The sequence below is a fragment of the Carassius gibelio genome, chromosome A21 (assembly GCF_023724105.1).
Source record: "Carassius gibelio isolate Cgi1373 ecotype wild population from Czech Republic chromosome A21, carGib1.2-hapl.c, whole genome shotgun sequence".
Lineage (NCBI taxonomy): Eukaryota > Metazoa > Chordata > Actinopteri > Cypriniformes > Cyprinidae > Carassius > Carassius gibelio.
The window spans coordinates 20,232,579-20,255,277 of NC_068391.1; the positions used below are offsets into that span (position 1 = coordinate 20,232,579).

General features: G+C 38.2%; 1 protein-coding gene across 16 annotated transcripts in view; it reads left to right on the plus strand.

The window, feature by feature from the left end:
• The window catches only part of LOC127942168 (rap guanine nucleotide exchange factor 6), a 71,559-nt gene extending 55,790 nt beyond the window's left edge, over positions 1 to 15,769 (plus strand). For 5 of the 16 annotated variants that reach the window (XM_052537792.1, XM_052537784.1, XM_052537799.1 and 2 more), the window contains 14 exons: positions 634 to 648; positions 926 to 1,166; positions 2,754 to 3,143; positions 3,995 to 4,206; positions 4,351 to 4,474; positions 6,196 to 6,219; positions 7,197 to 7,414; positions 8,366 to 8,548; positions 9,517 to 9,645; positions 9,865 to 9,975; positions 10,392 to 10,590; positions 11,480 to 11,898; positions 12,497 to 12,715; positions 14,764 to 15,769. In XM_052537792.1, the coding sequence (XP_052393752.1) occupies positions 634 to 648; positions 926 to 1,166; positions 2,754 to 3,143; positions 3,995 to 4,206; positions 4,351 to 4,474; positions 6,196 to 6,219; positions 7,197 to 7,414; positions 8,366 to 8,548; positions 9,517 to 9,645; positions 9,865 to 9,975; positions 10,392 to 10,590; positions 11,480 to 11,898; positions 12,497 to 12,715; positions 14,764 to 14,786 (2,507 nt within the window). In that variant the 3' untranslated portion in view covers positions 14,787 to 15,769. The remainder of the gene's footprint in view (positions 1 to 633; positions 649 to 925; positions 1,167 to 2,753; positions 3,144 to 3,994; positions 4,207 to 4,350; positions 4,475 to 6,195; positions 6,220 to 7,196; positions 7,415 to 8,365; positions 8,549 to 9,516; positions 9,646 to 9,864; positions 9,976 to 10,391; positions 10,591 to 11,479; positions 11,899 to 12,496; positions 12,716 to 14,763) is intronic. The other 11 variants (XM_052537791.1, XM_052537798.1, XM_052537795.1 and 8 more) reach the window with 9 other exon arrangements.
• Positions 15,770 to 22,699: the final 6,930 nt, after the last annotated feature.

The window sequence follows — 22,699 nt, forward strand, 5'->3', positions numbered from 1 at the left end:
TAATAATAGTAGTTAGTAGTTAATAGTGAGAATTGGTCCCAAATCTAAAGTGTTACCAAGTTGGTCAAAAATACTCTTTAAGTTCATCTAATTGCATTTAATATACATTTTTCATTTAATTGTGAATGACATGCAGTTAGCTGAATGAAATCATTACACTCAGTTCGCGTTGAAGTATGCTCTTTTAAATGATATTAATTTGTTAATGAGGATGTTGGAAGGATTCCTGTAAATGTTCCCTTACTGTAACTTCAGCTCTGGGTTGTGTCAAATGAAAGCTTGTGGCTGGTTTCAGATCCTCTGCGCAGGAATGTGGAAACCAGCACATTATATACAGTAAAACTGCCATTATATAGACAAGAGTGTGTGCATTACATTTTTAAATGTTTGCAAAAATCTCTTTTTGTGGTCTAAAAACGATAGAAGTGCATATGACATTAGCACAACACCAGAGTGAGTAAATGATGACCTTATTTTCATTTTTTGGTGAACTGTTGCTTTACTATGCAGCGTGATGTTCGCTACGAGAGACTTTCTATTAGTTTAGATTAGCTGTGATGTTTTCACCGTTGGATCATGTGTCATATCTCTTTCTCCTTCTTCACTTTCTGTGTGTTTCTTGGCTCCTCGAAGTGGCTGGTTTCTACTGTAAGTACTCGTCCTGAACTCACTGTCTTGAACTGGTTTGCACGTGATTATGGGCTTGTGGCATGAAATGTTTGTTCAGAAGCATGCGAACATGCATCGGTGTGTTGGAGTGTGTTCCAAGCCGATAAGACTTCATCTGTAAATAGTGAACAGCTCGAAGCCGAACACCTTTGAGCCACTGACCTCCTCTTTCATTTCCTCTGATGAATATGTTATGAATAGTTCATCTTCACATGTGTTGTGTTTAACTCCATCTCTTTCCTGTGGACACTGACAGACATTCCCGATCAGGTGATCCGCGTGTTCAAGGCCGACCAGCAGAGCTGCTATATCATCATCAGTAAAGACACCACAGCTAAAGATGTCGTCTCGCATGTGGTCAGTGAGTTCAGCCTCATCGCCGCTCCAGAGACATACTCGCTGTGTGAGGTTTCCATCAGTCCTGAAGGAGTCATCAAACAGCGCCGCCTGCCCGAGCAGCTCTCAAAACTAGCGGACCGCATCCAGCTCAACGGCAGGTAAGCAGAACCAGCTCATCGCTCCACTGACATCCATTCATACGCATTCAAACGTGGGTTAAAGGAGGGACAAGCTTCTGCGGATTTCACAGCATTTCAGAGTGAAGACGTGTGACCAGGAGACAGTGCTGAGTAGATCACTTACAATACTGTAGTCTGTTACTGATTTAAATTGCATGACAAAATTTTAGTTAGAAACACAATTACATTACACATTTTAGGTAATATAATCAGACTGCTTTTGATCTGACTCAATTACCACTTTGATTTAAATGAGTGCTGTCAGTCGATTAAAAAACATTTTTTTCTGATATTAGAAGTCAGGTAATCGCGATTCATCCCACCTAACATTAAAGTATTTAAATATACATTCTCATTGCAATAATTTAATTTCACATTCCATTTCCAAATTAATGTAGAAACTACATAAATACAGTATATTTTTTATATTTGTTTAGTGGCAATACTACTACTTTTTTTTCTGATATTTTACCATTGAGTATCCATTCAACATTACAGTATAATTACTGTAGATAGTAGAACTATCCATTTTAACATTTATTAGACTTTAAAAAGTAACAACTTTTAATTTAAGTGAACTTTAATCAATCTTCACATAAACCCATTATAATAAATGTCATCTTCAGCAAGTAGGAAATAGTCAGAAATAGAATTAAGTTACATTAAAATCGAAATTAGATGTAGATGAATCCTTAAAGCTACAGAAGGCTCTTTTTTCTTTTGTTCTTTAATGAACAATAGCATATCAGAGATATGTTCATAAATCTGACAAATATCAAACAAATACTTACGTTCACAGGTTTAAAGCAGCTTTAATCATGTTTTTGGTAACTTTGTGGCTTAATTGCTGACATAACAATGGCAGTGCAGGCTCATAGTTTTGTTTTGTGCCCTTTATATGAAATTATATACAGCATGCACCGCCGTATTTTTGCGTGCAATTGAAGAGCAGACTCTACAAACACTTATAACGGCTGACTGTACAATTCATTTTTAATGACATATTTAAATAAAACGCCAAAATGAATGCAATTCTTGTCAAAAAAAAAGAGACAGAAGCAGTAGTTGTGAGTTGGGTGGACAATTAATTGCATATGTAAACACATTAATTTTAACATTTAAATATGATAATTATGTACCATATTGATATAAAAAAATACAAAGAGAAAGAAAATATATATTGCATTCCCAAATTTTTGGAATCCCTGCATTAGTTTGTGCGTTTGAATGTATTTGAAAGCAGTTTAGATTTACAGATTTATGATTTGATTATAAGCTGAATCTGAATAAACACGGTTTGTAAAATACAAATAGATGCAAATGGTTAAAAATAAACTATACCACATTTTCCTTTTTGAATGAAGAATTCTGATTTCATTTACATTCTTATTTCAGTGTGCATCACATTTAGTTTATTAGTTATGTTAATACTGTGTAATCCAAATTGATACAAAACATTTTATGCTATTCAAATCCATAAATCTTGATGGATCCATGAGGGACACCGTGATGTGCGCTTGCGTGACAAGACTTTACAACAATCCCATCGTTTGTATGTTTGCTCAGGTACTACCTGAAGAACAACATGGAGACAGAGACGCTCTGCTCTGATGAAGACGCTCAGGAGCTCCTGAGGGAGAGTCAGATCGGGCTCCTGCAGCTCAGTACTGTGGAGGTGGCAGCGCAGCTCTCCATGAGAGACTTCGGCTTGTTTCGTAACATCGAGTCCACCGAGTATGTGGACGACTTGTTTAAGCTGGACCCCGGCGGTGGAGGCAGCAGCAACCATCTGAAGCAGTTCGAGGAGGTCATCAACCAGGAGACCTTCTGGGTGGCCTCTGAGATCCTGCGCGAGCCCAACGCGCTCAAACGCATGAAGACCATCAAGCACTTTATCAAGATCGCCCTGCACTGCCGTGAGTGCAAGAACTTCAACTCCATGTTTGCCATCATTAGGTGAGTCCGTTGAGCTGTTTCGCAGTGATTGTAAGAAAAGTATTTCACTTTTTCAATATGAGATACACCTGACACTCGCTCAGAGTGTGTAGCCTGTTAAAGATACATGAACCTCTCATTCAGCGCTTTCACTAATTTTTACCCCAAGCCTCATTCATTTCCAACTCTGCTTCAGATAAGCCTAGAATCTGATCAGTTTTATGTGATTAGAAGATATAAATGCATTCTCAAATAATTGCAACAGCATGTTATGAACATTTTAATACGATTCTATTAATCTGTTAGTGTGCATTTATATCGCTTATTGCACTTCTATTTTTATTTTGTATATATGCATATTAAATATTTGTTGTTCCTGTTCATTGCTATGGTTATCACCAGGGGATGCATTTTTGCAGGACGCAAAAATGCAATACTTTTTTTTTTACATCTTCATTTTATTTTGTATTTTTTATATGAATAATAATAAAAAGAAACTTTGATGCTGCTGAAACATTTGCAAGATCCCCAATGCTATTATTAGTTTCTCTTGCACCTCATAGAACGGGGCCCAAATATTTTTTTTCCACAGTCGCATGCATTTATATTCAGTCAGAATAGACACACTGTACCCATATTTCTAAACTATCCACAAGACAAAATAATCCATAACTGACAATTTACAAAAATGATCATGTTAAAAAGTTAACATGCTCTTTGTTCCACAGTGTGTGCAGCTTCATCAGAACATAAAATGCAGTTTTATGATCGCTCTTATTTTTGAAATAGTTCAACATCTGTTTGATTGTGTGAACTCGACCGTACAGGACCGTACGTGATGTTCATGTGCTGTGTTTTTATGTGCTCTTCAGTGGTCTTAATCTGGCTCCAGTAGCTCGCCTGAGAAGCACGTGGGAGAAACTACCCAGCAAGTATGAGAAACTGTTCCGTGATCTCCAGGACATCTTCGACCCATCACGAAACATGGCCAAATACCGCAACATCCTGAGCAGCCAGAGCGTACAGCCTCCCATCATCCCGCTGTTTCCTGTGGTCAAGAAAGACCTCACCTTCCTGCACGAAGGTCAGTAGGTCGAGTTCACCTTCTGAAATACACATGTGCAGTGCTGGGTAGATTACCTACAAATCGCTCAGACGAATGTGTCTGTATTCTTAAAAAGACTTTTCATGAGTCTTAAAACTGTCTGTCATCTCTTATCTTTCTCAGGTAACGATTCCAGTGTTGACGGCCTGGTGAATTTCGAAAAGTTACGAATGATCGGCAAGGAGATACGAAATGTGGTGCGCATGACGTCAGCCAACATGGACCCAGCGCTCATGTTCAGACAGAGGTGATGGTTGCAGACGTTCGTACACAGCCATAGAGAGCATGAACTGAAAGTACACAAGAAATCTAAAATTACTTCGGCTTTTATTGTGAACAATTCATCAGTACACGTCAGTGATGCGCGGGTTGATCCGCGGTTACGAGTCATCCAAAAATATTTTTAATGATATTCGGGTCGCGGTCGGTCGGGTCATTTGAAATAAAGATGCCAATTAAACCTTTGTAATTTATATAGTACTAGACTCAATTTTGAAATACATAGGCCTACACTTTATTAGCTGAATAACTGGCGCGAATAGAGTGACCACCTGTCCTGCTTTACGTTGTACTGTACAGCAATTTTACCCTTTGTCGCGCCTCATGCTAATTGAGCATCTGTCCTGCTTTTTCATTCAACCCTGCATAATGAATACATGGATACGTCCATAGACGTACTGTTAACTTATGTCCAATAGTTCAGAGGAGAGCAATAAATGCGATAGGCTGAGTCGTACGTTAATCAAACTGTTGACTGGTGCATGAACGCCTCCAATAATATCAAATTTGAGAGCGCCCGCGCTGTTCGCACAGGTTTAGCAGCCGCGGCCACGAAAAGGAGAAGATGCACTTTTAATAGCGAATGGACTCTTGGTTAAGACCTGTAGATGGCGAAGCAGAGACAGCTTTTTGCATTTAATGCAAGAAAAAAAGCACATCATCAAGAAACATGTCAACCAATGCAATCGTTTTTCAATAAACCAAAATGACCGACAGGCTGACAAAGTTTGGGCAGCAGAAGTGAGGAGCATTTATCATGCCGTACATCACACATTCATATCGCTCTACAGACTGCAGTAAGTTTCCCCAGATTCTGAAATAGCTAAGAAAAAAGCTGTAGAAACTTGGGTGATATTTTGGGTCAGACAGTGTCTTAATCTTTTAGTCGGTGGGTTTAAAAAGAAATATAGGCTATATATTACAGAAAGCTTGAAATGTCTACTTTTAAACGAAAATATTCAAACCTAAATAAATAGTCTACTCTCTGATTATGTAATCCATATGAAATGCTTCGACAACTTCATCGACACAGAAAACAGCAGTTTATTACTAAACAATTAGATGTCTCCTTGCTAATTTAGACACATTCATAATCGTTACCAGTTCTTTGTGCCAAGTCTTATATGTGCGGTCATAACGCTTATTATCCTGTAGGCTATAGCCTATTTAAGTAATTAAATGAATATAAAGGGGCGACACATTTAGTACTTTTAAAAAATGCGGGTCAGGAAGCGGGTCGGGTACAATATTTTCTTTTTCTTTTTTATTGCGGTCCGAGTTGCGGGCGGGTTAGTTGAAAACATCGGTCAGGTGCGTGTTGTTTATACCTTGACCCGCGCATCACTGGTACACTTTACTATTAAAAGAAAATGTTGTTGAAGGTGAATGACACAGGCATGACAGCTGATAAAAAAAGGATTGGGTTTAGGATAGCTGAACAGTTAAAAAATGCTTGATCGGTCCCAGTCTCGATCCTTGATATCGGCTCATGACATCCCTACTTCATAATCTGACGTCTCCTAAAGTTAGTAATTCATTTAATGCCATCGAGTCGCTCGTACACTTGCAGCGTATGTTTTCTTTCTTTCTCTTGTAGGATGTAGTATTTGTTGGTGGTGCTTCTGTTTGTCTGAGTGTTTCTCTCTTTCTGTTCACCTGTTTTCTGCCTCTCGTTGGCTTTGCTTACAGGAAGAAGAGGTGGAAGAGTTTAGGGTAAGTGTGCTGTCCTGCATGTCCTGAATGTGTCATGACCATTAACCTGGACACAACATCTCCTGTGTCTCTTCCTTTCTCTCTCTCATTCTCTAAACCATTGATCATCACGTAAGGGATCATGGTCTTCGCTTTCGAGTTATTTGTGGATTTTTTGCATTAATGGAACTGAACACATTGCATGGCCACGTTACGCTGCTGTAGTCATAGTTCGCTACGAGTGGCAAGTATATGAGGTTCAATGTTTCATATTCACGAAAAAATGGAAGGTCTTTTACAAATAGAGTTCTACAAATACACTACTGGTTTGGAATAATTAAGATTTTTTATGTTTCTGAAAAAAATCTCTTCACACCAAGGCTATTTTTGCTCATTTATTTGATTAAAAAAACTGTAAAAACAGTAATATTGTGAAATATTATTTACATTTTAAATATCTGTTTTCTGTGGGAATATTTTGTAAAATATAATTTAATCCTGTGATGCTCCGCTGTATTTTCAGCATCATTCCTCCAGTCTTCAGTGTCACATGATCTTCAGAAATCATGAAAATATGATGATTTACTGCTCAAGAAACATTTCTGATTATTATCAGTGTTGGAAAAAACTTTATATTTTTTTGTGTAAACAGTGATAATTTTTTTTTCTTTAAGAATTCTTTGATAAATAGAAAGTACAAAAGAATAGTATTTATTTGAAAAATAAATAAATGCATTTTTTTTATAAATATTATTTTTTATCAATTCCATGCTGAATAAATGTATTATTATTATTTGTCCATCTTACTGACCCCAAACTTTTTACCTCTAGTGTACATACAAGAAACTCATAACCATACATGAAAAACACAGAAATAGATTTTCATTTTTTTCTTTGCAAGGCCAGAAAAATAAAAGCTGTCCTCCCATTTATAAGTGAAGGCAGGAATGAAGCATCTGGCGTATTGGTCTCACTCCTCATCCGCTCCGTTTCCTCAGGTCTCTGAGTCAGGGCAGCACTAACTCAAACCTGCTGGACGTTCAGGGCAGTCACAAGAAGCGTGTGCGCCGCAGCTCTCTGCTCAACGCCAAGAAGCTGTACGAGGACGCCCAGATGGCACGTAAGGTGAAGCAGTACCTGGCTCACCTAGAGGTGGAGACGGACGAGGAGAAGTTCCAGATCATGTCTCTGCAGTGTGAAGCGGCCTACAGCACACGTGCGTATCATACATGACCATATTCTACAGCCCTAAACTCAACAACCACCTTATCAACTATACATTTTATATAGTATAGTTTACCAGAACTCTCTGTTTTTGCTTTACATTTTGAAATTAAACAGTTAAGGCGAGACACTGCAGGTGAATAGGGCAAAAAAAAAAAAACTAATAGTTATCACTTACCCAGTTGATTGATTACATTGATTATTGCAAACATTTATTGTATTACAAGTTTTCAAAAATGTTATGTTTTAATATGCAAATGAGGCATTATTTAATGAAATATGTGCTAATTTGCATAAATGTCTAGTTCAAAAATCTGAACACTAGATGAAGTCAGTTTCAAAATTTTTGTTTATTTTTTTTTGACATATTAGAGTCACCTTTTTTTTTTACAGAGGGAATTCTGGTTATTTTTTTTGTCACTCCATAATTCAGAAAATACTTTGAACAGCCAGAAAACAATATATTTTCACAATTTTGGGGGGAATAAAATGTTGTATATAATCAAGGAAAATATATATGAACAAATCCCTCTGTAAAAACCTTCAGAATATAGACAGGAATAAAAATGTCAAGTTTGGTGTGTGTAAGTGCTACTGAAGTGGAGATTTATGGCTCAGTGTTGAAGAAAAAACTCATTTTGAGAAAACGGCCTTTAAAAATATGTATTGTAATTGAAATCTATTGACACAAACAGATAAAGTGCTATAAAAGAAACACTTAACAGTGTCTTTTGGATGTTTTCATTCCACTAGTTTGAAAAAGCACTTTATGAAAAACCAAAAAGCCCAAAATCTCAAAATTGACAGGTGCTTGAAAAAACTGTGTTTTTGCCGGCAGTGTCTCAACTTAAATATGGAGCACTGGAGATTTTCCTATAGCCTCTGACAAAATGAATGATGTCCCCCAGTGAAACTCAGCTGTGTGTGTGTTCTTCCCCTGCAGTGTCTAAGAACCTGAGCGAGCGGCGGTCAGCTAAATCAGACATGTCCCCAGTGTCCATGCGCTCCTCCGGTGTGTCTTCAGCCAAGCCTCAGAACCGCGTCTCTCAGGTGCTGCAGGTTCCTCCCGTCAGCCTTTACCCTCTGCGCAAGAAGAGCATCGCCAAAGACCTGTCCGCTTCCTTCAGTACGTGACCCATCACAAGCTTTCTGAAGCGACACAATACTGCGATCATCATCTTCATCTGGATTATTTCAGTCCTCATAATAATTGATACAGAATTTAACATAATAACCAAAATAAGGGCACACGCTGAAGCTTATTTTATTTACCATTTTTATAATGAGCATCACTTCCACTACAAAACATCAACGACACAAAGATACAAATACAAAATGTATTAAATTTATTAAAACCTATACTGTACAGAATTTAAAATTTTAAGAATTAATACAACTTTCAAGTATTTCATGTGCAAATTATTTATTTTGAGTTTTATATTTTTTAAAATGTCCTTATTTTTTTTTTTTACTTTTTTAGCCTCTGAATACATTTGAGATGTAAATAGTTTTGCTTTAAACATTATCAAAGCAATTGTGAAAAATCAACCAGATCTTCACATTTTTTTGTATTCTTATCAAGTAAACCTACTAAGAAAAAAAATATTAGGTGTTGTTTTCTAAAAAAATTATTTCCTAAATGTTTATACTTAAAAAATGGGTCTATGGGTAAGAGAAATTAACTTTATGCAAAGAGAAACTCGACATAGCTTTTTCTTGTTTCAAGTTGAAACACTTTTTTTTTCTTATGTAATTTTGCTTCTCAGGTTAATGTATCTTGATTTAAGAATGTTTCCATATTTGAAATGGAAAACGACATAAATACCGAGTAAGAAAATCATGCTTCGTAGTGCGAAAACATCGAGAGGTGGGTTGTATAATTTCATTAGGGATAATAATACCTTCTTCTCACCATCATTTCCTGCTCTGTCCTCACTACCACTCTGAAGAAAGGTAGCAAATCAAATCAAAACAAACGAATGTGACGATACAAATAACCACAGAGCATCATTGTGTTTATGGTGGATTAGCGGCTCCCTCTGCTGTCTGAACTGTGTCAGTGCTTTCTGAAACACAGTCTGCTGTTCTCTTCAGGTCCACACTCAGCTCAGGTGCTGAAGAAAGCAGCCGATGACATCAGCATCAAGAGAGCAGACGACACAGCCACCGTCTCGTCCCTGAGCTCCAGTCCTACCGTCTCTCCACAGGGATCTCCTCGCAAAGGTACGACCCTGATCTTCAGCCGTATTCAGCTCAGGAGTGGCTCTCAAGGCCTTGTCATGTATTTACTCTAAACGGAAGCTGTAGTTATATTTGATACATAGATTTCGAAGGCTGCTAAATTATCAAGACAGAACATTGTCATGCTTTACAGTGTTAATTGTGTCTTTCGTGATATCCATGCTTCAGTGTTTCTGAAATATTCCCATCATTCCCTCACAGTTGGCGGAGCTCCCAGACAGAACTGCGCTCAGCCGAACCTGTCGGGTTCGTCCTCGTCTCTGGCCAGCGAGGTCGGCGTCAGGACGGCAGGAGGACGCTCGGGTGGCATAGGTGAGGCTTTCCTCCAGAGACAGATCCTGAGGATGACCTGTCAGACAGAGACAGGGACAGGAAGAGACACACAAGCGCTTCAGGTCCCCCTTCAGACTCTTGAGAGACAGGAGCGAGTCCAGGGACAGAACTAGGACAGTGAGACAGTCTGAAGACAGACAGACACGTTAACTCAGTCGAGGATGAAGCTCCTGTCGTCGTTTATTCAGATTCATCTGTGCATTTGAATCATTGAAGGTGCATGTCAAGAAAGCTTGAATGTGTGATACGGTCTGGTTATGTTTCGTGAGTGAATGATGACAGGATCGTTGCTTGCTCAGCGAGTCAGCTCTTCTTCACTGTTTCTCTGTAATGATCTGACTGTGAGCTTCTCATCAGTTGTGTATTAAAGGCAGAGCTTTGTGTTGTGCTCTCAGGTCCGTCTCCTCTCTCTCTCACAGGTTATTCCCTCATGCCCTCCGGCAGGTCTGACCTGTCCGACTCCAGCGAGATCTCCTCGCGCTCCAGCATCGTCAGTAACGGCTCGGTGGACTCCATGCCCCCAGCGCCCTCCATCAGCGTCCGGTCAGAGACGCCCACACACACTCCAGCCCACTGCAGTCAGCCCGGCACGAGGTAGTGTATCCCACAACACCTCAGAGCGTCTCCAGCTGAAGCAGCTTGATGCTAATCGTTTCTGCTGGACTCATGATGTCTGTGCTGTAATGAGAGTTACTTTTTATGTTGCTACCCAAGTGAATGTATCTTATTTAAGAGTCTTTAGACATTTGCACTGAAAACAAGACAGACACACTGAGCAAGCACAGCACTGTGATAGAAGGTAGAGGAAAAGTCCTTATTCTGATGAGTGGGAGCAGTTTTTGTTTTATTATTATGATTTTATTAAAAAGTAATGGAGAGCTTTTGGAAATTGCATTTTCAAACTTAGAATTTTACTAATAAAAGACATTGACGTTTAGAGACCATATTGACATATTGTGTTCCATTCAATACACTTGTCTTTAATTTACTGTTAAATGGTATAACAAAAGTCCCAGCAGTTGAAAGTAGTAATGCATTTCAAAATAAGAGTCCTGCTCTATTTTGGGCTTGCTAATAATTAAAATTACCACATTATGCATAATTTTTTTTTCTTTCTGGATATTATTGGTATTTTGGTTACATAACAAAGTTTATCTGCCGTTTAATTCAACGTTAACTCATGCGTCTTCTCTCTGTCCGTCACGGGAAGGTTATTGCTTCCATTGTCTTCTTTGGATAAAAGCATCTGCTTAAATTAAATTAAATGTAAATTTAACACATCCAGTATACAGACTTGCCTCTTTAGACACAAGATTATCATATCGTCCAATATCCCTCAAATGCAAATGTTTATGTATTGATAAATCGATATGTAACCCAGTTTGAATTCATATGTACAGTATAAAATATTTTAACCTTGCATTATGTTTCACAGCTGAATGCGATGTATGTGTGTTTAGTCAGTGTTTTTCTTTCGTCCCAGTTCATCTTCCGCTCAACATCTTGCCGTGAGGGAGAGCAGCTTGATGTTGTCCAGCAGCGCGGAGGAGCTGACGGTGCCCGAGCAAACCTCCGTCTCTGAGCTGGCCGACAGCGGCCGCGGGAGCTGGACCTCCTGCTCCAGTAACTCTCACGACAACCTCCAGACTCTTCCAGGCCAGCGAGCTCTGGACCTGCTCAGCCATCGCCACACGCCCCTGTGCGCCCCCATCGCAGAGGGGACAGCGGAGGACAGCTGCTCCAGAGACGGATCTGAGCTCAGACAGAGCTGGACGTCCTCCAGTTCCCTGTCGGACACCTACGAGGGCAGCTACAGCACCGTCAAACGCAAGACGCAAGATCAGCAAAGCACAGAGGCTTCGTACAAGACCGTCACGTCCAGCACGGAGAAGGGACTCATAGGTGAGCGTCAGTCTACGAGTCCACCGCCCTCTCGCGAGATGATTCATGTGCAGCTGGCTCGCTTGTGTCTCCATAGCTAGTGTTAGGGGGTCAGTTTTATGTGTGTGTGTGTGTGTTTTATAAATACAATGAAAAGTAGATAGACTAAAAATAGAATTTTCAGTTTGAAAAACAATGGAACGTTCTGTACATTTGTGTCAGACAGGAAGTGATCATCCTTTTAAATCCAGGTATTCAATCAGTGATGTTAGCAAAAAAACACACATGATCAAATAAGTAGCTAGTTATATCGGTAGCTGTAATCTAGTTACCGCTGAGGAGCGTCCCTGTGACACATTTGAGTGTCAGAAAATTAAAAACAGAGCACTTTTACTGCACGAGAACAGATGTGAGGAGCTGGGTCGAGCGCTCGAGGGTTAATGTGAATCTGCTTGTGTTGTGTCAGTGTCTCAGTGATTGTCTTTTTGAGTTACGTACCCCGTTTCATTCATTGATGTTTGCTTTGTGTGTTTGTGTGTGTCTGTGTGTTTTGTTTCTTTCCGTGCTCCTTCCCCTTCATCACGTCACTTCCTGCACCTCTCCTCCTGCTTCCTGCCAGTGTATTGTGTAACGTCACCCTGCAAAGACGATAGGTTCAAAGCGCCGCCCCCGACTCCGCCGGGGTACCAGGGCCTGACGCTGGGCGACGTGCAGGACGGAGGAGGCTTGCGGCCGGCCCACGTAAAGCCGCCCGAGTATAGCGTGGCCTTGCAGAGGTGCAAGCTGCGCCACAGCCTCGCCAGTGTTACTCTCCGTTCTCACGCCGATAGTGAGGAGGGTATGTGCTCAAACCCCGCAGAGCAGAGAAACACGTCCGGCTCACATTTCACCCCTCAGTCACAAGACCTGAAGGATATTTGACAGCAAGAAAACACCATCTTTGGCTACTTCTACATCACACTAGTATTTCTTGTGCTGAATTTAGTTGTTGAAGTGATATCAAGGCATTGCACTTGTCAATTGTGTAATTTTGGACACTTTTATAATGTGCTGTTTCAGACTAATGAAAAGAAAACAACTAAATGCCTTTCCCTGCTAGGAATTTTCTTTCCTTTTTAAAAATATTATTTGCCAATGTAGAGACTTATATTGAACACTAAAATTGTTTTAAAGGATAGAATTAGTTACTGCACTGGGTTTATTTAAATGCACTTCATCTATTTGCATCAGTTCCATATCTTTAAAAGATTTGATCCAGAAATCTCAAATTCAGCAGTAAATCAGACTTTACAGATCTAGTCCTATCTATATTTCGAATGCTTCTCCAGAAGGGTTTGTTCATATACAGTACAGACCAAAAGTTTGGAAACATTACTATTTTTAATGTTTTTGAAAGAAGTTTCTTCTGCTCATCAAGCCTGCATTTATTTGATCAAAAATACAGAAAAAACTGTAATATTGTGAAATATTATTACAATTTAAAATAATTGTTTTTACATTTATTATACTTTAAATGATCATTTATTTCTGTGATGCAAAGATGAATTTTTAGGATCATTATCACATGATCCTTTAGAAATCATTCTAATATGATGATTCATTATCAAAGTTGGAAACAGTTCTGCTGCTTAATATTTTTTCTCAACATGTGATACTTTTTTAGGATACTTTGATGAATAAAAAGTAAAAAAAAAAAAAAAAAAAAAAAAAAATATATATATATATATATATATATATATATATATATATATATATATATATATATATATTTTGTAATAACAATATACACTACTGGTCAGTAATATGGGGTCAGTAATTTTTTTTTTTTTTTTAAATAAAATCAATACTTTTATTCAGCAAGGATGTTAAATTGATAAAAAGTGATAGTAAAGAAAATATATTATTAGAATATATATCATTAGAATTTTTATTTTTATTTTGAATAAATGCAGTTCTTTTTACCCTTTTATTGATCAGATATATTCGACAGCAGAACTGTTTCCAACACTCATAATAAATCAGAATATTAGAATGATTTCTAAATGATCATGTGATCGCCTGATGTTACATGTGACACTGAAGACTGGAGGAATGATGCTGAAAATTCAGCTTTGCATCACAGGAAAAAAATATTTTTTTAAAGTATATTGAAAAAGAAAACTATTATTTTAAGTTGTAATAATATTTCACAATATTACTGTTTTTTCTGTATTTTTGATCAAATAAATGCAGGCCTGATGAGCAGAAGAAACTTCTTTCAAAAACATTAAAAATAGTAGTTTCCAAACTTTTGGTCTGTACTGTATCTGTCACTACTGTGGTGATGTAGAAGTGCTTTACAGTATAAGGGTGCATTCTCACAAAATGCATCTAAAAACATTAAATGCAGATCTCAGGATTGGATTGTAAAACAGCGCAGCTCAGAATGCATCCTCTGCAATGTTGCTGTCAAATAAAACAGTCATGCCAATTTGCTTCTGGAAACAAAAGCTTGCAACGCTTGCCCCGCCTCCGGTCTCTTCTGATTGGTCCACTGTTTCGGAACTTACACTAATGAGCGGCGCTGTGTGTAAAAGTTGAAATTCTTTTAACTTAACACAGAGTTTTTTATGAGAGACATAAACATGATGAACATATCACACAAAAGTAGAAAAAAACATTCTGTATGAATGACCCCTAAATTCTATGAGTGCACAAAGTCATGACAATCCAACTTACCACATGCATGAACCTTTCCCTGTGTTAACAGTGGGGTGAGATGTGGCCTGGCCGTGTTTCAGTGCCATCGGCTGCTGTAAATAGCATTGCTGTGGGTCAGTGTTGATGAAGCGCTCAGTGATGGTTTGAACCCAGCGTCATGTGCTTGTTCTCCTGTGTGTGTTTCAGATGAGCAGGTTTCTGCCGTGTGACCGGATCTCAGCGCTTCACGGACAGAGATGGTACTCTACAGGTTTGGAGGTCATTTAATGACAAAACAAGCCTCTTCTTGATCATCGACCAACTCGAGACGGATGTTTTTAAGTGACCGGTGAAGAAAGATCTCTCAGAAATGAAGCCCCACAGTCTCCAAATGCTTTTTTAAGCTGACGTCTTACTTTCCGCCCACTGTTCGGCATCTGCTCAGCTCTGATTGAGCGTCACACCGTGTGCATGCCCAACACAGATCAAACATGATCAGAGACTAACCTTTCTGGTACTTTAAAGATGCACACTCGTGAAGTGTGAGATCGGGACGTTTCAGCGGCGACGCATGATTTCAGCATCTGACGTGTTTACACACATTCTCGGTTTACAGTGTTTCTTCTCGCTGAAATGCGCATCGTGCTGCGTCTGCCTGTTTTTTTACGCAATATGGACGGTGCGTGTGCGTCGTCTGGTTTGTACAGTCTCAGCTGTTGGATTTGCTACTCCTGTCGTTGTACATAGCGAGCGAGATCAATAATGCTTGTCAAAGGAAAATATATTTATATGCTAGATGTGCATTTTCATTCCTTGTTGGCTCATGCTCTTTGGACGAGAAGTTTTGTATAGAATGCAAAAATGGTTTAATAGTTGTTGCTCTGTAAGCAAACAAATACATTTGTACATGGACTAAACCTTAGATGTATAGGATTGAAATGAAACAAGTAAATGTATTATATTACAGGACATAACTGGAGTATTAGATTTTTATTATTACTTTACCTCTCTGGACCCAGATGCTTCTCTTCTTCTTATTATTTTTAGTGTGTGTTGATTGTGTTAATGATATATAAGCAGAAGGGTTTTTTACTGTATGTTTGGTTGTAAATGAATGTTACTGATCATGTACAGCTGAGAAGAGAGTGCGCTATATAAACTGTATTTTCACTATTTTGTTGAAATAAATCTGGGGTTGTGACTGCTCCTGTTACTGGGCAGAAGTCTGTGTTTCTCCTAAACTCTGCTAGAAATGATACGGCCTTTCAAAGCGCCTCATCTTTCTACTTTTTGTTCCTAAATACCCCGAAACCTGAGCATGGATTTCATATTTTGTCAGAATTTGGTTTGTTTCTTTGCACTGGAGCTAAACTAGCATGATTCTCCAGACCGAAGATGATCCAGCATCAACACCGTGAAAACTTCTGAGCATAAAAAGTTATTTACTTTGAATAGTTTTCTTACTAGAAGTCTTCTTTCATTACCATAGATGTATGGTTTTCTAATAGAAGAACAACAAATCTAAGAATGCTAGCACTAATAATAAATATAACACAATGCAGAGCAGAAACCAACAAACAAAACACAAATCACAAAAAAAGTGGTTGAAAGATAAATATGGACGCGTGTTTACGCCACTGTCAGAAATAGATAAAAAGTTCATTTTGACTTTTTATCTCACAATTCAAAGTTCCCAGACTACTCTGAGCTTTACGTTTCAGAAAAACTACCATCACTAAAACTGAAAGATGGCAACCCTTCAAAATAAAAGTTTGGATTAACTTGAGGAAATTATGACAATGCATTACTTTCTGCTGTTACACACCATTCTTCTAAAGTGCTAAAGATAAAAACAGGCATTGTTTAGTGAAAAATAACTAAAAATCCTGAATGCATGCCACTGATCCATCAGTAATGAACATCCGAGAGCAGCAGGTCAGGTCCCAATGTAAAATCAAGCGATGATTTATTGAATGATTCTCTATCGCTGATCTGTAATGAGCTTAGGACATCTGAATATTCAGCAGCACGTTCAAAGCCCCGCCGAGTTGACAGAGAATATTTAAGACCATTAAATGGATGTTTTTTTTTTCTTTCTCATCTCATCTGCTTCTTCCACGGCTGAGACTTCTGGAAATTATTCCAAACTGCTCTTCACAATATGCATTATAGATCACAAGAGCAGCTCTCGCAGTCCAGACGGAAGAGAATTAAAGGATCATAAAACGGAAAGAAGCATTAATTGCTCTTCTTGTTCACATTTTATGCATCTCTTTAAGATTTCTTTGCCTTCCAGCACAAAGCCGATTGATTCTTCACTTGTGCTCTCGGAGGGCCAGCACTGTCCTGCAGCTGATCCAGGAGGTCTTCAGACAGGAGAGACCTGAGCTGTGCATCTCACAGTCTGCTCTAAAACACAACAGCACTCATGTTTCCAACAGGACAGCAACTGCGATACATTTCTGTCATCTCTGCAGGAATGTAATATGAAGATTGCACCAAGTAACATAACTTTAGAAACACTCTGAAAGTGAACAGGACATAGCAGACTTTTCGATTCATTTTAGTTACTTTTGACCTAGCTTGTTGATCCATGGATTTAAATAGGATCATCTTGTACTATATTAATATCAAAATTTAAAGAGAAAGAAAATTATGTCTGTTGTTAGTGCATTAAACATTACGGTTTCCCTATGGGGTCCGTTAAGGAACTACAGAGGGGTCTTTTTAAATAACTAAAATCATAAAAAATGACAAATTAAAATAACATTTTTATAAAAAGATTACATTTTTTATGTTTTCTTGCATTTCATGTAAGCTTTAATTTTTGTCAGAGAACTGTGAGCATGCTAGTATTTAAATCAATTATTAAAATCTCGGGGTATTTTAATCAAATATTAGAAGAGGTTCAGCAGACAAAAAAAAAAAAAAAAAAAAAAGGAATCCATGCATTACATGTGATTAAGAAATAATCTAAATCTGTGCATTTTAATGCATTTGTAAGGTCATTGTAATGTGTAATAAATAAAAAAGTAACTGTCGTCTGATTATATGAGTAAAGTGTGCTGCTACTTTACTTCAGCTGGATCATGCTGCAGCATCACATCAGGTGCATTGAGTTTAATTAAAGGGATGAGGATAAACAAACAAACAAACAAACAAACAAGCATGTTTTCAGAAAGTAAATCGTAGTTCCACAGATTCACACTAGGTGTCAGGGTCCATTCATCCTCGAGCTCCTGTGTTTCAGATTAAACCCGAGGAAAACAAGTGTGGAGAACTCAGACATGTAGATGTGTGCAAACAAAACCTTATAAAACTTACACGAACTGGCTTGTTTAAAATAACCATAAAAATATCTGCAAATGGGAAATGTGCAATCTTTCATTATTTAGGTATCTTCCCACCATTTGCCTTAAATACAGCTTCAAACCTGCCTAGAACAAATTGATACAGCTTCTGAATGTAGCCTATAAAAACATCTGCCAGTTGTTTCAGAGATATTACTTCGATCCACTCTGGTTTGATCATAGTCAGGTGATTCTCTGCTCAAACTCTTCAGGTTTTATAAACCATCTTTTTAGCACTGCTGTATGTGATTAAAGATTTAGCAGTCAGCTCTTTCACTGATGTCGGCTTTGTTAAGTTCTCCGTGGACCGTTATTGAGGAATTGGGGTCTTCTTCACAGTGAATATTGAGGTTTTTGTCACTTTGTTGTTCTGTGTTGTCTGGCCACAATCCTTAGTGACTGACAGTAGGGGTCGGATTGTGTTAGATTATGGATAATATCAATAACCTGAGAGAAAAACAAAAGATGTCTTATGTGTGTGTGTGTGTGTGTGTGTGTGTGTTTAGTCACCTATAGTGCTGGTAAAAATGACTGCATGCCAAAGTGCTGCACAAAAACAGTAACAGCAATAAAATACCAGAAAATAATAGAAACAAACATTAAATTAAATACAAAGACATCATTTTTGATTTGTTTATAAAGCATGACCTGATTTAACTTTAACTGCAAGAAGAACGAAATCTAGAAAAGATTAGATTGAAATAAAAACACTCAAACCAACACACACACACGGATGGATGTTTGTGGAAGTGTGACCTCTGTGTCAGTGTGAGTGTGTTAAGGGTTAATGAAAGTGTGTTGTTCAGCTGAGCAGTGACACAGAGCTGACAGCAGAGCTGGGAAAGACGCTCTCTCACACACACACACACACACGCACGCACACACACACACACACACACACACACACACACACACACACTGCTATGAGTCTAGACAATAATGGCAGCTAATGGAACCTTATTGTAAAGTGTTACAGCTTAAAGACAGATCAAGAATACTGGTTGATCAAATAAACTGGTCGATCGGCTCTGTGCTTGTCTGATGAAACACTGAATCCTGGGTGTATTTGTGATCTGGAAAAGTGAGAGTCTCATGCTGTTTACTCAGTAGATCCTCCGGCTCTCATCTCGCTGTATGTGAGACACGCAGGGAACAGAGACTGGATTGAGATGACTCTGAGGAGCCGAGGACTGACGCCGGTGACCTTCTGCAGCGGTGCGTTTGATGACTGCACCACACCCTTCCAGAGACACACAGGAATCCTTACATATACTTAACAGGCATGACACATATATGAGAAAAAAATAGAGATCTGAGCCTGCTGAAATCAAACAACTCTGTGCCAGTGTTTAGGGCTTTCAGTCCATTTTAAATGTAATTTAAGTCACATTTAATGAGAAAAGCATAAAGTTCATTGAGCTTCAACTTCTATCTCTTTATGTTTCACTTTTAGAAAAAAAGGCAAAAAAGCTGTCACTGGGAACAAAGCTGTTACATTTGTACCTAAAGTGAGCATATTGAAGCCTTAAACATACATATTCATGACTGCTTTTGTACCTTTTTTTCTTTTTTATATCAGTGTCTCGACATGCCTTGACTTCACCTTTAATTCATCACTAAAATACATCATTTGAGACGCGTAATTCCTGTATGTTGGCATACAGCTGATTCCTCAGCCGAGGAACTCCTTCAGCAGATGCTCTTACAGTCGTTAGACATTTCCCTTCAGTGTTATACAACATGCAGAGCAACCGTTAAACTTAATGAGTCCCAAAAGATGGCAGCTTACTGTCATTGATTTCCACCATGTTTATCGGCTGGCAGCGGTGGAGTTCTTTGGCTTTCTCCAAACTAACACTCAAGCAGATCTTGTAGGAAATAAAGAGCAGCCGTTCTATCACTCGAGGGTCTATTACAGCAACATGTAAGGCATGTTGTAGACTTCAAATTTCAGCCCTATGTTAATTATGCAGCCCTTGCTATTAACCCTGTTTTAAGCTCCTGATTTCATCACATTGTATTGGAGAACTGGGTCACAGTGTTTTGTGGTAATATCTGCTTTTTGTGATGTTTAGCAAGTGCACCCCATGGATTTGTGCATCTCGCCGGGCTTATCTGTGCTTTCTGAACTGACAAGGCAAAATTGTTTTATAAATTGAAAAGTGAGGCGTGCAAAGGGACAATAGAATATTTTGGACCTAAGCTCAGTTTAAAATCATATCAGCTAGCACAGTTTTTATCAGTGGCTTGTGCTGAACATTTTAAAGATAATTGTGAGCCTGTTAGATTTACTGGAGCATCTCAGTATTTCTGCAAGAACTAAATCACAATCCAGCTTTAACCCTTTATATAAAAAAGTTACGCAGATGAGTTAGAGGACAATATATATATATATATATATATATATATATACACACACACACACACACACACACACACACACACACACACAGGTGCATCTCAGTAAATTAGAATGTCGTGGAAAATTTTTTATTTCAGTAATTCAACTCAAATTGTGAAACTTGTGTATTAAATTCAATGCGCACAGACTGAAGTAGTTTAAGTCTTTGGTTCTTTTAATTAAAATTATTGGTTGCTTCACAAGACCAATAATTAATTATTTAAATTACTGCCTCAGTGGCATGGAGGAGATCAGTTTGTGGCACTGCTGAGGTGGTCTGAAGCACAGGTTTCTTTGACAGTGGTCTTCAGCTCTTCTGCATTGTTTGGTCTCTTGTTTCTCATCTTCCTCTTGACAATAGCTCATAGATTCTCTCTGGGGTTCAGGTCTGGTGAGTTTGCTGGCCAGTCAGTCACACTAACACCATGGTCATTTAACCAACTTTTGGTGCTTTTGGCAGTGTGGACAGGTGCCAAATGAAAATAAAAAATGACAATGTAAATCATCATCTTCAAAAAGCTGGACAGCAGATGGAAGCATAAAGTGCTCCACAATTTCTTGGTAAACGGGTGCAGTGACTGGTTTTCAAAAAACACAATGTACCAACACCAGCAGATGACATTGACCCCGAATCATCACAGACTGTGGAAACTTAACACTGGACTTCAAGCAGCTTGGGCTATGAGCTCCTCCACCCTTCCTCCAGACTCTAGGAGCTTGGTTTCCAAATGAAATACAAGACTTGCTCTCATCTGAAAAGATGACTTTGGATCACTGGGCAACAGTCCAGTTCTTCTTCTCCTTAACCCAGGTAAGACACCTCTGTCATTGTCTGTGGTTCTGCAAATGTCCGTGTGTGGTGGCTCTTGATGCCTTGACCCCAGCCTCAGTCCATTCCTTGTGAAGTTCACTCAAATTCTTGAATAGATTTTGCTTGACAATCCTCATAAGGCTACAGTTCTCTCGGTTGGTTGTGCACCTTTTTCTTCCACACTTTTTCCTTCCACTCAACTTTCTGTTAACATGCTTGGATACAGCACTCTGTGAACAGCTTCTTTGGCAATGAATGTTTGTGGCTTACCCTCCTTGTGAAGGGGGTCAATGATTGTCTTCTGGACAACTGTCAGATCAGCCGTCTTCCCCATGATTGTGTAGCTTGGTGAACCAAACTGAGAGACCATTTTGAAGTCTCAGGAAACCTTCGCAGGTGTTTTGAGTTGATTAGCTGATTGGCATGTCACCATATTCAAATATGATGTGATGTGTGTTGGTGGGTTTTTGTTAAATGTGATCCAAAATCATCACAATTAAAAGAACCAAAGACTGAAACTGCTTCAATCTCTGTGCACTGAATTTATTTAATACAAGAGTTTCATAATTTGAGTTGAATTGCTGAAATAAATGAACTTTTCCACAACATTCTAATTTATTGAGATGCACCTGTATATTCAGTCCTGATCAAACTACCAAAAAATATTTTTAACCCTTTAAATGCTAGTTTGTTTACATAATGTCACTCTTCTTTCTTTTAAAACTTTTCTGTTTGAAAAAAAGAAAATCTTCCATTTACTACCAGATTATTATTATTATTATTATTATTATTATTATTATTATTATTATTATTGCACTTTTGTTTTTCATTGATTAGAAACAACATTAATTTTTGATAAAAATAAAATAAAAACATTGCTCCATAGGCCAAACCTCAAAAGTTGTGCCATTGGTTTGGAAATTGCCAACAGAATGAAAGCCTGCTAACAATTATTTTATGATTTTATGCTTAAATGGCACTGGGATTAAATATTGAAGTTTTAACAGGTTTCCAAGAGGACATTTTTGTTCTTACGGTCTTGAGTGTAACTGTGTTTTGTACCAAGTGTAAAACAGATTTATGAAAGAAAATGAAGGTGATGTTAACATTTTATTGTTGTAATATTTAGGTTGTGTTTGCATTAACACAGTCAAAATGATCAAAAAAAGTCCCTTAAAAATGTCATAATGTATGTGAAACTCAGCATTGTTTCAGAGCAACTAAAACATGTAACGACAACAGAAAAACACGAGGAGCAAAACATGGCCTATATCATTTTTTATATTATCTGACTGTGCAGAACAATTCTCCATATAGCAGTAATGCTGTTCTTGAATCATGCATTTTGTATGTTGTTTGTATATTTTGTATATATTTGATGCATATTCGTGTGCGCACATGTGCTTTGATGCATTGATGAAATAAAACAGATGACCTTAGAAGTCGTCATGCAGATAAAAAATAAAAAAATAAATAATAATAAAATAAACTCCACGATCAGACATTACGTTTCTCAGTTAGTAGTCATTATTGCGTCTTTGTCTAGTGATGCAATGATGCGTAACTGTGCTCTTTCAAGGA